The sequence below is a fragment of the Culex quinquefasciatus genome, chromosome 1, assembly GCF_015732765.1.
Source record: "Culex quinquefasciatus strain JHB chromosome 1, VPISU_Cqui_1.0_pri_paternal, whole genome shotgun sequence".
NCBI lineage: Eukaryota > Metazoa > Arthropoda > Insecta > Diptera > Culicidae > Culex > Culex quinquefasciatus.
The window spans coordinates 31616562-31631345 of NC_051861.1; the positions used below are offsets into that span (position 1 = coordinate 31616562).

At 38.4% G+C, this 14784-nt stretch overlaps 1 protein-coding gene across 2 annotated transcripts; it reads right to left on the reverse strand.

The window, feature by feature from the left end:
* Positions 1-555: 555 nt before the first annotated feature.
* Positions 556-5334, reverse strand: LOC6044841. 2 transcript variants are annotated; one of them, XM_038249710.1, is made up of 10 exons: positions 5135-5334; positions 5008-5073; positions 4620-4938; positions 4463-4551; positions 4111-4353; positions 2383-2635; positions 1711-2327; positions 1335-1657; positions 1188-1279; positions 556-1134 (listed from the first exon to the last, which is right to left on the reverse strand). In XM_038249710.1, the coding sequence occupies exons 1-10, from the start codon at positions 5193-5195 to the stop codon at positions 585-587; spliced, it is 2613 nt and encodes an 870-aa protein (XP_038105638.1). In that variant the 5' UTR covers positions 5196-5334; the 3' UTR covers positions 556-584. The 2 variants fall into 2 exon arrangements, with proteins under 2 accessions (XP_038105638.1, XP_038105630.1); XM_038249702.1 differs by having other exon boundaries at positions 4999-5073.
* Between the last annotated feature and the right edge of the window lie 9450 nt (positions 5335-14784).

A 14784-nucleotide genomic window follows, 5' to 3' on the forward strand; every position in this document is an offset into this window, starting at 1 on the left:
AGCAACAACAGTGGCAGGTTTTCTTTAGATGATGGAACCCTCGGGCGGCTGTCAGCGCAGATGTGAACCAACGGACAGGGTGGCGACTAGGGACGTCTGTCTTCAGTTACGAACTCATTGTATTTGAGAAATCAACGAGGGATTCGTTCAAAGTACTCTGTCAAACAGCCAATCTGTCAATCTGCCACACTGTCAATCTATGAAACTGTGAATTTATAAAACAGTCAAGCCTTGAAGACATTTAGAGTTTTCCAAGAGCTTCCAGCTTGACAATCTTGTGAATTTTTAAACTTTCAATCTGTCAAGGAGGTATTAGACTATATTTAACAAACAAACTCACACTCTTTCGTGTTTGACAGTTTGCCAAGCTCGCAAACTTGTTAGCGACCAACTGGCAAACAAAGCTAAATGAAGCAGGATGACGTTTCTGCTAACAAATGCAGGCACATAAACAAAGCAGGCAAACTTTAAAAAAGTACGATTTTTTGTATGTTTGTCATAGTCTAATACCTCCTTCAATCTGTTAAACTGTCATCCATCAACATAATTTCAATCTTGACCCAAATTGAAGCATGAAAATTTATTCAAAGATTTCTGTAAACAACAGCCTTAATCCACTGAAAGTAGCTACTGATCCTGGTGAATACGCCAATTCCGTCCAGCTCACAGCCGGTTCCCCGGTTGAACACTCCCACCAAGTACGACACCTGCAGCTCGTACAATCCTCTCGCAAAGTAGTTGTAGATCCCAATTCCGTGATCCTCGCAGATCATCTTGCTCGAACTCCGCGAAGAATCGTCGTACATGACGCACAGCTCTAGGTGGGACATTCTTGCGACCAGTTCGGCATCGCACGCCTTCCGGTACAGCGGATACGTCGAGATGTCCACCGTGACGTTGGTGGAGTTCCGTCCGGCGATCTCCAGCAGGAACGGAACGTGGGACTCGTTGTGCCAGAGACAGGCCGGGATCACCTCCCGGTTGATGGAGACTGGGGTGGCGAGTTTGAGTACGGCAATGTTGCCACTGTCGTGAAGGGCGTCGTACTTTGGATGTGGGAAGGCTTCCAGAATGGGAGATTGTTGAACCTCATTGCGACCAATTCGGAACAGTGATGCCGAAGTAGATGGGAATCTGAAAAAGATCGATGGTCTTCGATGCTTTTAGCGAGAATTATTCTTCATTACCTTTCGAAGCAACTAGCAGAAGTGATCAGAAATCGTTTCGAGATCAGTGTAGCGTAACAGTAGTGATTTGATGAATTTGATACAATAACTCCCTGTAACAGATCGCGTTAATGTAACAAGTGCTTCAAATTCAACGCAAGATCTTACCGCTGCCGTCGGACTACCTCCGCGAAGTTTGTACGGCGATCGATTCGCCCTCAAGTTGTCGTACAAGTTGGGACAGTTTTCAATTTCCTCCACTGCGTCCCGCAGATCATCACCGGAGTCCGCTCCAACGGCATCCTCCGTTGAGCAGCAAACGAGAGAAACATCTTTCTCGAACCCACATGAAGCATGCAGAAGATCCATCTTGTTGTGCCGAGCGCGATCAACCATTCCCGGACATTCCTGCAGGGTTAGGCAAACTCCACTTTGGCCGGATGTGGAATAGCATTCGTCTCCGTAGTACACGGTGGAGTCCTTGTACGTCACTGGAATTAAGGTTATGTTTGATCTTGAAAGATCCTGATGTCGAAGATCTTACCCTGCCCTCTGAACATGATGCTATCGATCCAGTTGATGTACGGCGCGATTTTGGTGAACGTCGCAGGTGTATTGAAGCCGCAGTTCTCACCCTTACTTCCGATCGCAAAAACGTAATCGAAGATATTGCTGTTCAACACCCAAATCTCCCGAGACATCGCCGATCCTCGATTCAGTTCGCAGGTTCCCGGAACGATCGTCACGGCATCCCCAACACAAATCTGGTTCGTCGTCAAGTTCAACGGACAATCATCCGTCAATGGTTTCGATATCACGTACAATTCAGTCGACCTACGATCATTCAGCAGCGTTTCATCCACTCGAACCTCGGCCGATCTTCGCGGGCCGTGACCACTCGTCTGAAACTCTTGCAGCTTGGACGAATCCCGTGGCCACAGGCAAGCCGGCTTGAAGCTCTTCTCGAAGCTGAATTCGTTGACGTCCAACTGCAGCAGAGCTAGATCGTTCCTCAGCGGAACCTCGCTGAACTCCGGGTGGAGATGAACTCGTGCTACATAGGATTCGTCCAGATAGTGGCTGTTCTCGACGACGCGAAATTCCCCAACTTTGGCTGGTGTCAGCTTGGTGACCTCATTCGCTCGGACTATGATCGAGTGGCTGTGAAGAAGTATCAGTTATGTAACAATCGTTCAAAAGATCAAGCGATCCTTACTTGCTGTACTCCTCAAGACAGCTGGCCGTCGTCAGGACGTACTGCCGGTGCAGCAGCGTTCCGTAGCACGCGTACGTGACGACGGACTCGCGTGTCGGATCTTCAACGTAAAAACCGATCGATACCCGGTAGCCGGTGGCCATGGTTGGAGCAAAGTGGGCGTTCTGGAGCTGGATCGACTGGTAGCTCTCGGCGCGATGGGCGGTTACGCGATCGTCGTACTGCCGGTACTGGGCGTACCGGAGGGCGCAATCTGCAAACAATTTTATAGAATAAATTTAACCGCTAAAATTTTAAAAATATCTTTAAAAAGTCTGTTCTTCTTTAAATTCTTTAAATTCTTTAAATTCTTTAAATTATTTAAATTCTTTAAATTCTTCAAATTCTTTAAATTCTTCAAATTCTTTAAATTCTTTAAATTCTTTAAATTCTTTAAATTCTTCAAATTCTTTAAATTCTTTAAATTCTTTAAATTCTTTAAATTCTTTAAATTCTTTAAATTCTTTAAATTCTTTAAATTCTTTAAATTCTTTAAATTCTTTAAATTCTTTAAATTCTTTAAATTCTTTAAATTCTTTAAATTCTTTAAATTCTTTAAATTCTTTAAATTCTTTAAATTCTTTAAATTCTTTAAATTCTTTAAATTCTTTAAATTCTTTAAATTCTTTAAATTCTTTAAATTCTTTAAATTCTTTAAATTCTTTAAATTCTTTAAATTCTTTAAATTCTTTAAATTCTTTAAATTCTTTAAATTCTTTAAATTCTTTAAATTCTTTAAATTCTTTAAATTCTTTAAATTCTTTAAATTCTTTAAATTCTTTAAATTCTTTAAATTCTTTAAATTCTTTAAATTCTTTAAATTCTTTAAATTCTTTAAATTCTTTAAATTCTTTAAATTCTTGAAATTCTTGAAATTCTTGAAATTCTTGAAATTCTTGAAATTCTTGAAATTCTTGAAATTCTTTAAATTCTTTAAATTAAATTTTTAAATTCTTTAAATTCTTTAAATTCTTTAAATTCTTTAAATTCTTTAAATTCTTTAAATTCTTTAAATTCTTTAAATTCTTTAAATTCTTTAAATTCTTTAAATTCTTTAAATTCTTTAAATTCTTTAAATTCTTTAAATTCTTTAAATTCTTTAAATTCTTTAAATTCTTTAAATTCTTTAAATTCTTTAAATTCTTTAAATTCTTTAAATTCTTTAAATTCTTTAAATTCTTTAAATTCTTTAAATTCTTTAAATTCTTTAAATTCTTTAAATTCTTTAAATTCTTTAAATTCTTTAAATTCTTTAAATTCTTTAAATTCTTTAAATTCTTTAAATTCTTTAAATTCTTTAAATTCTTTAAATTCTTTAAATTCTTTAAATTCTTTAAATTCTTTAAATTCTTTAAATTCTTTAAATTCTTTAAATTCTTTAAATTCTTTAAATTCTTTAAATTCTTTAAATTCTTTAAATTCTTCAAATTCTTTAAATTCTTTAAATTCTTTAAATTCTTCAAATTCTTTAAATTCTTGAAATTCTTGAAATTCTTGAAATTCTTGAAATTCTTGAAATTCTTGAAATTCTTGAAATTCTTGAAATTCTTGAAATTCTTGAAATTCTTTAAATTCTTTAAATGCTTTAAATTCATCAAATTGTTTAAATTGCTTAAATTCTGTAATTTTTTGCAAATCTTTCAATTTGATAAATTCCTTAAATTCATAAAAAAAATCGTTTATACTCACCAATCCCATCAACTGAAGTTCCCGTTTCTTCCTGTATCCAGTTCGCAATCGACGCCACCTCCAGCATCACTCCATCACCACCGTGACCCAGAGCCACCACAAACGGATGCTGCCGATAGTTCGACACGGCCTGAATCTGCACCAGTCCCGCGGTGGAATTCCGCTTGACGTCATCGTAACACCGCCCCCGTCCCGCCAGCGGACACTTGGTACGTTGAACCCGCAAACCTCCCGTCAGCGCATCTGGAATGTGGTACGCGGAAAGTTATTTCGTTTTACGTCACAAATTGCCGATCGCAAACAAGTTCTAGGGCAGGTATGTAAAGCGTGAAGATCGCGGACTGGGAATTACCACGGCTGATGCGCTGCAGATTGGGAAACCCGGCCACGGTTGACGCGTCACCACTCCAAAAGCAGGCCGGCGTCACCTGGTTGTCGATGCTGCAATAGATTAAACGATCGTAAATGGCGCCATATGGAAATAACCAGAGCGCGGTGTTGATCGTCACCTTAATCTAGTTTTCAGCTGCAGCAAAGCCACATCCGCGGTCAGATGATACCGCGTCGATTGGACGCCCCGTCGCGGTAGGCTGTCGTTGTGGAAGCTGATCGTCTGCGGTTGCAGCGATGCACACCGTTTCGTGGTTAGAATGTAGCCGGGATCTACGATCGCTCCAAGGCATGCTTCGCCGCCATCGTCGCCATCTTCGATCGGCGTCGCAGTGTCAAGCTTGACAACATGGGCGAACGTATTGTCCTGATAGCGCTCGCTGAAGATCGAACTGGCCAAGGTCTGCTTCGCGAACGGGTAGTACGTGAAGGGACAGTCTGTTAAAAGGGTTCTTGTTTTAAGTGGAAGTTCTTGCCCCGAAAGACCAGATAAACTACCTTTCACACTTTGTTCATCGTTGGGCATCAGCGGGTTGAGTGACAGCAGCGATTCCACCGTTTCGGGCATAAGTTCTGCAATTATTTTAAAACCATTAAATGGAACGAACAAATCACCAATCAATCAAGAGATCACCTCCATTAACGAACCCACAATTAACCGTACTGAACAGTAGTAACAACAGGTTCAACAGCATTTCGGTGGTCCTTGAAATTCACTGGTTGTTCTTTCGTTGAACTGAACGCGATCTACACTCCGCGAGGCGCAAACTGATACTGCGACTGTGGTACAGCTGGGAGGCGTGACAAGTTGGCTACAGAGATTGAATCGTTTAGCTCTAGGTTCAGCTGTAGAGAGCGAGAGTTGATGTTGTATAGTAAACAAAACATTGAGTGATAGTGATTAATAAAATTGAGCAGTTTGAGTACATAAAATGATAACAAAAGGAAAATCCCAATAAACTGATTAAATTTATTGAACGGAAAGAAATTCTTCGAAAAACTTCAAAGTTTTGGCGTTAAAATATAACAGACTACCTATTAGGATGTAACAAAAAAGGTCATTTTTGCGGGCATTTCAGGGCATGGTACCCAAGGTTGAGCCCAAATCCCAAACATGAGCTTGATTGGTTGTGACAGGATCTGGCGTTTTGACTTTGAATTTTTAATGGGATTTAACACGTAAAATCGGTGCGTTTTGTTTTTTGCCAGTTTTGAGCCCCTTAACGATTTTTGCATTTTTCAAAATCCTCATGAGCTCATATTCCTTGTTCCAGGGTACAACTTTGCTAAAGAGTTCGAAGAGATTCGTCAACTATTAAGAATGTTACAGAATTTATAACAACAAATGCTTTTTTTCGCAAATCGTTCTGTAAGTTTAAAGAGTGATTAAAAAAAAGATCCCACGCCGCCACCCTGGTTCACCAGAACATGTCCGCAACCGTGTGCTTCACACGTACAGGCCAAATGAAATTTATCACGTATTGATGCTGTCAAGCCAGAATCGCCGGAATGAGCGGAATCTTCTTCCAAAGGGGGAGGTGCCCAGGCGGTCAAAGTCAGTGCCAGAAAGAAAAACTGTTTGCTCCTCCTGAACGCAGAAGCTCATCTTCTTTCTTCGGTTCACCATCGGATTGAAGGGCAGACAGCGAACCCTGCCAACTCTTTGCGATCGCCATAAATCATCCTAACTTTCTTGGACCGCCGTACATCGACTGTTGCAGAAAACAGATACTTTGTGTACGCTGGATTGAAATTGCTGCGAGAATCTGTAACCCAACAGCGTTGTCACCGCCGCGCGCGCTGGACTTGATTTATGCGACGGAAGCGAAATGGGATTCCAAACTTAATTATCATTTTTCCGACATATTTTCGATGTCCTCGTACTCTTAATCCGGTTCTCCAGCAGGACTTTCATCGAGCTAGTTGCTTACTCGTACGAGCTTGCTAGCTCGTGAGCGGAAACTCCAATGCTATTACTTTTCAAATGATCGAATTTTTCCCTCGTTTATCGCCGCCGCGGTTTCTGGATTACAATCAGAAAAAAAAGTGGGACGTGTGCTAATGGAGCAAATTTCTGTTGGTGTATCTTGCAGCAAGAGAATTCTCAAGGAAATTCAATTAGAAATTCTATTGAAAAATATATGAAAACCAAGTCTGAAACAAATTATACTTTTCCATCATTTCACTGCCGGCCAGAGAAGCTTGGATTATATTGGTGTTTGTACACATTCTTGGCAAACTTCAAAAGTTACCAAAATTTCACAAATTTAACTGGCTAATATAATTTTATTGGGACACTATAAAAGTTTAACAAGCCACGGATGTCGTTTTACAAACAAGAAGGAGTATTTGTCAATTCTTTAACAGATGGAGATAGAGTCGAATTCGAACTATTTTTTGCAATGAATTTGATTAAAAATATGCAACATAATTCCTAAAGAATATCTACGGAAAGTACTGGACAGCTGGAAGGATTTGGTATCATCCTTTACTTTTACTCCTTCCGAACCTGGTAGCATTGTAAAACTTAGCAAGGGCGCAGTTCTAGTATTCTTCTCTCGTAGCATTCCAGATAGCAATCCTTTCTCAGGTCGACGTTGTTGGTAACATAATTTTGCTCGAAATCCAGTCGACCGCGCATGCAGTTGGTTGCAATTAAATATCATTGAATTGATGGAAATAATGTAACGTTTTCCAGTTTTTTAAACCAGCTTTTACAACAATCAGTTTCAAATTTGAAACAATATCTCAAATTTTTTGATCACTTTTAAAGTTCACCCCAACTTTCCTCCACCAATAAAATCGTAACAATGGGTGAAATTTTCCCTACATCAGCAAGACAGAGGAATACCAAAGTTTTCATAGTTCCCCTTCTTTCCAAATCCAAACTGACTAGTAAAGGATATCGAAAACCACCGATACTGGTTGCTGACCACGTGGCGGCGCGTGTGTTGGAAGGATGCACTGTGCACAGCCAAGAAGTTGTTGATGACTGGTTGCTTACTTGGGCGCTACTTGCGAATCCCGATCACGTCCACGGTGGAAGTATTAGCGCAAAGGATCCACTGCTCGGCAATCCTGCGAGAGTTCAACGCCTGCGAGGTCTAATTTTATCTCCGTGTTCTGGCTGAAGAAAACGATGCTGCTGCTAGCTTTTTTTTTGTGTGTCCGTGGAAAATAAAATTATGATGTAACGTTTCGAGCAACACGTAATTTATTGTCAGTTCATAAATCAAGTCCCCACCCCCTCCTCGAGCAACGTTGGTCAAAGGATTCTGTTGATAACATTTTTGTTGTTGCTGAAAAGGCAAGAAGGGTGGAAATATGGCAGACGGTGCGAAATTTCACCCACCCCCCCTTTTTCCAAAAAACGTGGGGAAGACCCATTTTTCATTTTCACTTTCGATGTTCTGAAAAGGGGTGACGTGTTTTTTGAAGGGTACCGGCAAATTTCGAATGATTGCTTACTCGAACAATTGGCCTGAAATGGTGGAATTAAGATGCAAGAAGGTTTTTGAATTTAGAAAGACGGACAGAAGGCAGTTTGGGCGATTGATGAGCTTATTAAAATATTAGCTGAGATGAATACAATTTGGCAACAGTGGGATTCAATCATTCGTTTATTTTGTATCATTTGGTCCATTTGTTTTATTTTTTACAACACCATAAATTGGCCTGATTTGAACTGTTTTCTTGGTTGTTTTGATTGTCTTTACCAGAGATGTAAAAATATCTGTTGTAACTGCAATCATCAAGCCTGAATACTCATGCCCCAAATACAACTGCCCTTCTTTCCGTTTTGATACTCTCAGCGCCGAACATGGCTCTGTGTTTACACACTCGCGTTTGACATTCTCCTTTTCTCTCTCATTCCCGCTTCCACGATCATTCGAAGAGATTGCGAGGCTCAGCGCGTGGGAGCGCATAGTCGAGTAAAAGGGGTGGAGTGATAGAGAGAGAATTCCATCGCTGGGAACAGAGCTGAAAATGTCAGGGGTCCTGACGCGAAAATCGGCGACGCATACACGATTTTTTCAGATCCATTCACTGAACCGCAAAACCGTGACATAAACAAACCCGACTCAGTCGTGAGTGCCCTAGCTCACTGAGCAGCTGCAATGCGAGGCAGTAGTCGACCAACGCTCATTCGACGTTGCACGCACACACATAAAGAAACAAGTTTTTACACAAAAAGTTGGTATTTATGCGTGGAAATGTAATTTTGAACTTTAGTTATGGTTGTTTTAAGTGTTTTGCATAGTCTAGAACCATTCAATTGTTTAAAAATAGTCAAAATAGTGTTTAGAGAGGATTTTACGAGTCAGTCATACGACACGAATTGAGTGAGTGTAGCTCATTTTTTTCACGTCTCTCATTCTCCAGCAGCCGACCGGCACAAGTCAGGCGGCAGTGGTTGAACGGACACAGTAGGCTTACAGTCAGATGCTAGCAGTGAACTGACATTTTGGTTTGCTTCATGTGTACGCTGGGTTGGAAACATTTTGCAGGCCTGGCTGGGAATCTCGAGGATTTATACAAAAAAAAAAAAATGAATCGGAAATGATATAGAGCTATCTAAGCCCGATCTCACACACACTAGCACACCATTTGTTTTGCTGGCTGGTACAAAATTTAACCTCACTTTTTTTCGTGTACGTACACGCAATACATGCGCACGTAGATAACTCTATATTACCAAGGGGTGGAGGGGGTCTAAAAATATAAATGTTTTGTTACGTGATGCAAGAACGCTCCCTTAATATTTTAATGGTTTTGGACAGTTAACAAAACACGTGAAAGTTTTAGAAGGGAGGTTAAAAGCTTCAAGTTTACAGGAGGGCTGAAATTTATACATAAAGTTCCAATATCGTTTGTTGATGGCTCCTAAGGGGTGATCACCAAACAACGTAACTTATTTTGTTGATTTTTGTGGTTTTTAAATTAAATTTGATTAAATAATAAAACTGTTTACCTGCGCAACATAACATTTTTAATTACGCACAACTAAACGTTGCATACAACTTATTTAGGCAAGGGTTCGTCCAACAACAAAATGACAAAAGTTTGTAAAAAAAAAACAATTTACTCACGTGATTTTAACTGTTTAGTCACTTTCACTGTATAATTTGGCCTACCTAAGGGTGTGCGATGAAAAAAATCGTTGCGTTGTATTAGAATGAACCCCCACGTAAATCAGTTTATCATAAAGGGGCCATCCAGTTACAACGTGATTACTGAAAGTTTTAAAAATTTTCCCCCTTGTTTACATCGGTCTATATTGATTTGTTAACACTGGAACGCCCAACGCATGTCCAACTTACACGGACGCCCAAGCCTCCCAAAAAAGTTGGAACGGTAACTTCAACACGCCCGTTCTCGGGCATAACTCAACCAATCGGGACGATTCTTGTTCCCAGTGATTTGTAAGAATGTCTAGATGATCCTGAAATTTTGCAGAACTTGATTTGAACAAATCTGTAATTTCTGCGACCGAAAACATCGTTCCAACTTTTTTTAAACGACTGCCTCCTCGGAATTTTCGGCGAATTTTTTTTACACGCGAAAAAAAGTTGGAACGATGTTTTCGGTCGCAGAAATTACAGATTTGATCAAATTAAGTTCTGCAAATGTCTAGAATCATCTAGACATCCTAACAAATCACTGGAAAGAAGAATCATCTTGATTGGTTGAGTTATGCCCGAGAACCATTGAGTTGAAGTTACCGTTCCAACTTTTTTGGAGCCTTGGGCGTTGGAATGTTAAACAAGTTTAATAAAATACCTACTTTTTTCGAGTTGCATACAAACTTAAGTGACGGAATTTGTGAATGAACCATAAACAATTCTTCTGTAAATATGCTCGAAAACATTATATTTATAAAAAATATATAATATTTTGTATCCTTTTATCTTCAACAACCAACTACGCATTCACCTTTTTTACCATGTGGCCAACATGATTTAAAATTTCGTGACGTTGCAACGCAAACTTAAACCTGTTGTAACTTTGGATCAAGACAACCAATTTAGTCGCTCTAGGTTGCATTTGAAAGCTTTTTCCAAATACAAAGAGCATCCGAAATATCAAAATGATTGAATGTTTTGTTTTCTGTAGGCATAAACAACTGTCCCTTTTTCGTGACGTTGCAACGCAATAAAATGGTAAACTTACACTTGTTTGAAAAAATACTTAACTTAAGATAAACTGCAAATCCATGACTATAAACTTACAAAATGCAATCAAAAGAATAATTTTTGGATTTTATTTAGCTGCAAACCAGGAGTTTTCAGAAAAATGTTTTAAAACGATGATTTTATCACGAATTGGTGCATAATTTAACCAACTTGTACATTACGATATTCAAATGATCAATTAATAAATACCATGATTTTGGAAGCTTCAAGTAGTCTAGAATCGAGGAAAATATCCAAATAGCTCATACAAGCTTTTTAAAATTTCATTCTAAGGTGTGCATTGCCGGAGAATGTGTCAGAGTTATTTAAACCCGCTCTCACTCACACTAACGCGCCATTTGTTTTGCTGGTCGGTACAAAAATTTAACCTCAATCTTTTTCGTGTACGTACACGCAATACACACGCACGTAGATAACTCTATAGTGACGATCGCTATGGGTCATGGGTTCTTCTCAGGGTGGCAGTCTTAGTTTTAAGTTTTTTGAATATTATTTTTCCCTTGTTCAGTAGGTTTTTTGAGCAACTTTTGGTAAAAGAACGCTTTACTTCTCTTGTTTTATTTTCAGTATTTCAATTAACATTTATCTTGTTTAGTTTATCATATTTCTGATAGTTTTGGGTCTTATTTTATATTTTTTCAGCCACTTTTTAAAAACTATTCGAAAATGGTACACGGGAAAAAATCAAACATTACCTCTTTCGATTTTTGTATATGCTTTTCTGGATTTAAAGCACCCAGTTTTGAGCTGTAGGATATGACGGACGTTTTGTTTATCGACAAATCATGAAAAAAAATTTATTAACCACAATTTTTTTGGTTGTAAAATTAAATTTGTAATCAAAAATAACTTTTGTGATTTTTTTTAAATAAATCATTTAAGAGTTGAAGCCATTCTCAAGCCATTTTTTTATAAGTGTTCATCCTAATCTATTTAAATAAATTTGAAAAGCTAAGAAAAATATTTTAAGTGCTTTCGACCATCAATTTTCAATTTAAACTTGAAACTTGCGTAAAATTCTCTCAACCTGATTAAAAATTTTAAAAAAAATATTTACATGGTCACATCTTTCATTTAAAAAATGGCAAAATAATAAGATTTAAGCCCTTTTGAGCTTACATTGCTTACGTACATTTTTACGTGCAAAATCGGATCAATAGTTTCCTAGAAATCATTAATTGAAAACTGAGGGCCAAATAAGCAACATTTAGAAAAGCTATTTTTTCGAAATATCACCCACCAGGCCTGAAAGGGTTATGAAACAAAAACATAACCTGCTGAATAACAAAACGTCTGTCGTACCCAGCCGTCCCCTAACATGACAGTTTTCGTGAGTTGCGCGTATCCACCGACAGATGGCGAGTGGGCCTCGTCGGAGTCCGCCCAATAAATACGCTACTCAGAATTTGCATGGGAAACTTTTTTTTCGTAACAGCTTTCGCGGCCCGCTCACTTCAACTGTTCTAGACTAATATTTGAACGTGGCGTATCTCTAAACAAGTTTTTTAAGAAAATGATTCTAGACTGCATATTTTGTCGTTTTAAACGGAATCAAGGCCATTTTCAAAAGTTTGGCTAGATAATATCGAAGGCCGCCATCTTAGGCCCACTGGGCCCACAAAAAGGGGTACGCTCAGTTTGTATGGGAGCTGTCAACATGCTCCCGGGCTGGTCGTACCCTATTGCTGAAAAGTTTGCACTTTTTGTTTACTAAAACATATCAAAAAATTAAAATAATTGAAAAGAGTAAGGCTTGTCAAAATCATTTTTTTTTTATAATAAAAAGTAAATTTAAAAATGCCTTGTTTTTTTTGTGTACTTATTTGTCCGTATCATTACCTACAACTTTGCAAAAGACACCAAATCGATCAGAAAATATTTTTCCATCACCCTCACTTTGTAACGTTTCCATCACCCACAATTTGTTGGCTTAAAAACGAATGGTTAAAATTTATAAATAAAAATAGTCAAAACGCCCAAAGTATCTGAAAAATAATGAAAAACAGCAAATAGGCAAAAGATTGTGATTGATATTTGTAGAATAGGCCTAAAATTGCTCAAAATACACCCTTTTGTGAAAAAAATTGCAGTAGCGGGATTATTTATTTGAAAAAAAGACAGATTTGCTGCTTGGATGTATTTTTAGGCACTGTTTCCTGAATTGCATTGATTGGCACAGTAATTCAATGGCCAATATTTCAATGTCTAAATCATCTTTACAGTTTCGTGTTCCATTGATGTAAAATCGCTGATAAACTTCATCAAAATCGCATGTTCTTTAGTGGCACTAGTTAAACTTTCGTCCCCAAATCCCTGCTAGCCTAGACCCATAACTCAACTAAAATAACCTTCAGCAACATGGCGGACCCTTAACCCCCAGCAATAAACCCATAAAGACATCACCACCCCCTCATTCTTGCACTAAAATGGCCCGAAAGAAAATAAAACTTTCTCCGGTGCTGTAGCTATAGGCAAAAGGCCAACAAACTAACATGAGTCGACGGTAACCAGTGTAAAAGTTGCCCCTTTTATCGCCCAAAGAGAGGAGCAGCTAATCCACTCGAAGCAACCTTTTACAGGCGTTGTTGATTTTGTAAAGCAAAACTTTTTCTGTTCGGGGTGATTCTAGGTACAAAGTTTTTCAAGGAAAATCTAGTTTGCCATACTGCTGGAATCTGGCCTCGATACTAGGTTCTATAAAAATAATTCAACTGGCGGGCTTAAGAAAATCGGTGGGGAGGAAAAAGCTTTATTTGATGTCATAAATAATGGCTTCTAAAAATAAAATGTAACTATAAATTAAAGTCCAGTGAAAGGTGAAAAAACACTTGAAACGTGTTGAAAAGACGTTGAAAAAAAAGCTTGCCCAACTGGAAAAATTAACCACTTTGAAAAAAAAGTCCAGTGCGGAATTATCTGCTTAATGTGACATAAACCGCAGGCAGAGACCGTCAGAACGCGCTATAAATGTCATCATATTTGTCAACTTTCAGTTCATTTTCCTCAAAACAAATTTGTCCCCCGACAACGGGCAAACAGATGAATGATGTGAGCTTCTGCACACTTCAATGGGCTCTCGCCGGCCATGTTTGTGTGCGCCGTTTATTTGTTTGTGTTGATATTTATTTTGGGTACGTTTTCCGACTCGATAAATTTCAAAATGGCAAATAATTTATGGTTCGCGGTGAATGATTTATGGTGGCGTTTCACGCGCGTGGCTAGATTTTCCCGGTAACTTCAAGTAGGCGTTGGTTGATTTCGATGGACATTATTTGAAAGTTTTTCGCCGAGAAGGTTTTCGAGTTTTGATGAGATCTTCGAAAACTTTCAGGTACATTCTCAGTAGGGTGTACATTTTAGGCCATTGCCATCATCGACACACGTGCAGCGCACGTTATAGCCAGGCGCTCCACAGAGGGCTTCCTCCGTCCATTGGGCAACCGGAGCTGGCAGCACTGTTTGAATAGATGTTCTAGTAAAAATATTCTTTAAACAATATGATACTTCGTTTTACTTACCGATATCAAAATAAAACATCAAAAGTTTCAAGAGAATCGCTAAAATGTTATATGTAAAAAGAGAAGCCATTTTTACGGTTCAGATGAAAAAAAATCAACTCTTGGCGACAAACTTTCAGTTTATAATGAAAATAACCTCTTGAACAGCAACAGGCTCACGACTAATGCCCATTCGTTCCAATCTCAATTGTTTGTAAAATAAAATTATGGTATGAAACTTGCCGGTTAACAAAACTAACTGAGCACTGCTTCTGAAATTATTCGAACAAACGTTTTCAAAACGAGCAATTTCATATAAGCATCAAGTGAAGCATCTTAAAATCTTCTTTCTATGGTAAGTGACACTTGAAATACAGCAGAGCAATTCTCTACGATTTTTTTTTTTTTAGAATTTTAAATTTTGTATTTTTTAATCCGACTGAATTTGTTTTGCCTTCGGTATGCCCAAAGAAGCCATTTTGCATCATTAGTTTGTCAATATAATTTTCCATACAAATTTGGCAGCTGTCCATACAAAAATGATATGTGAAAATTCAAAAATCTGATCGATTTGGTGTCTTTGGCAAAGTTGT

Coding starts and splice junctions, on each gene's coding strand:
- LOC6044841 (XM_038249702.1), bottom strand. CDS start 5,195: ATGCTGTTGAACCTGTTGTTACTACTGTTCAGTACGGTTAATTGTGGG. Junction 4,552..4,619: donor CAGCTGAAAACTAGATTAAG/GTGACGATCAAC, acceptor AATCTATTGCAG/CATCGACAACCAGGTGACGC. Junction 4,354..4,462: donor TCTGCAGCGCATCAGCCGTG/GTAATTCCCAGT, acceptor ACCACATTCCAG/ATGCGCTGACGGGAGGTTTG.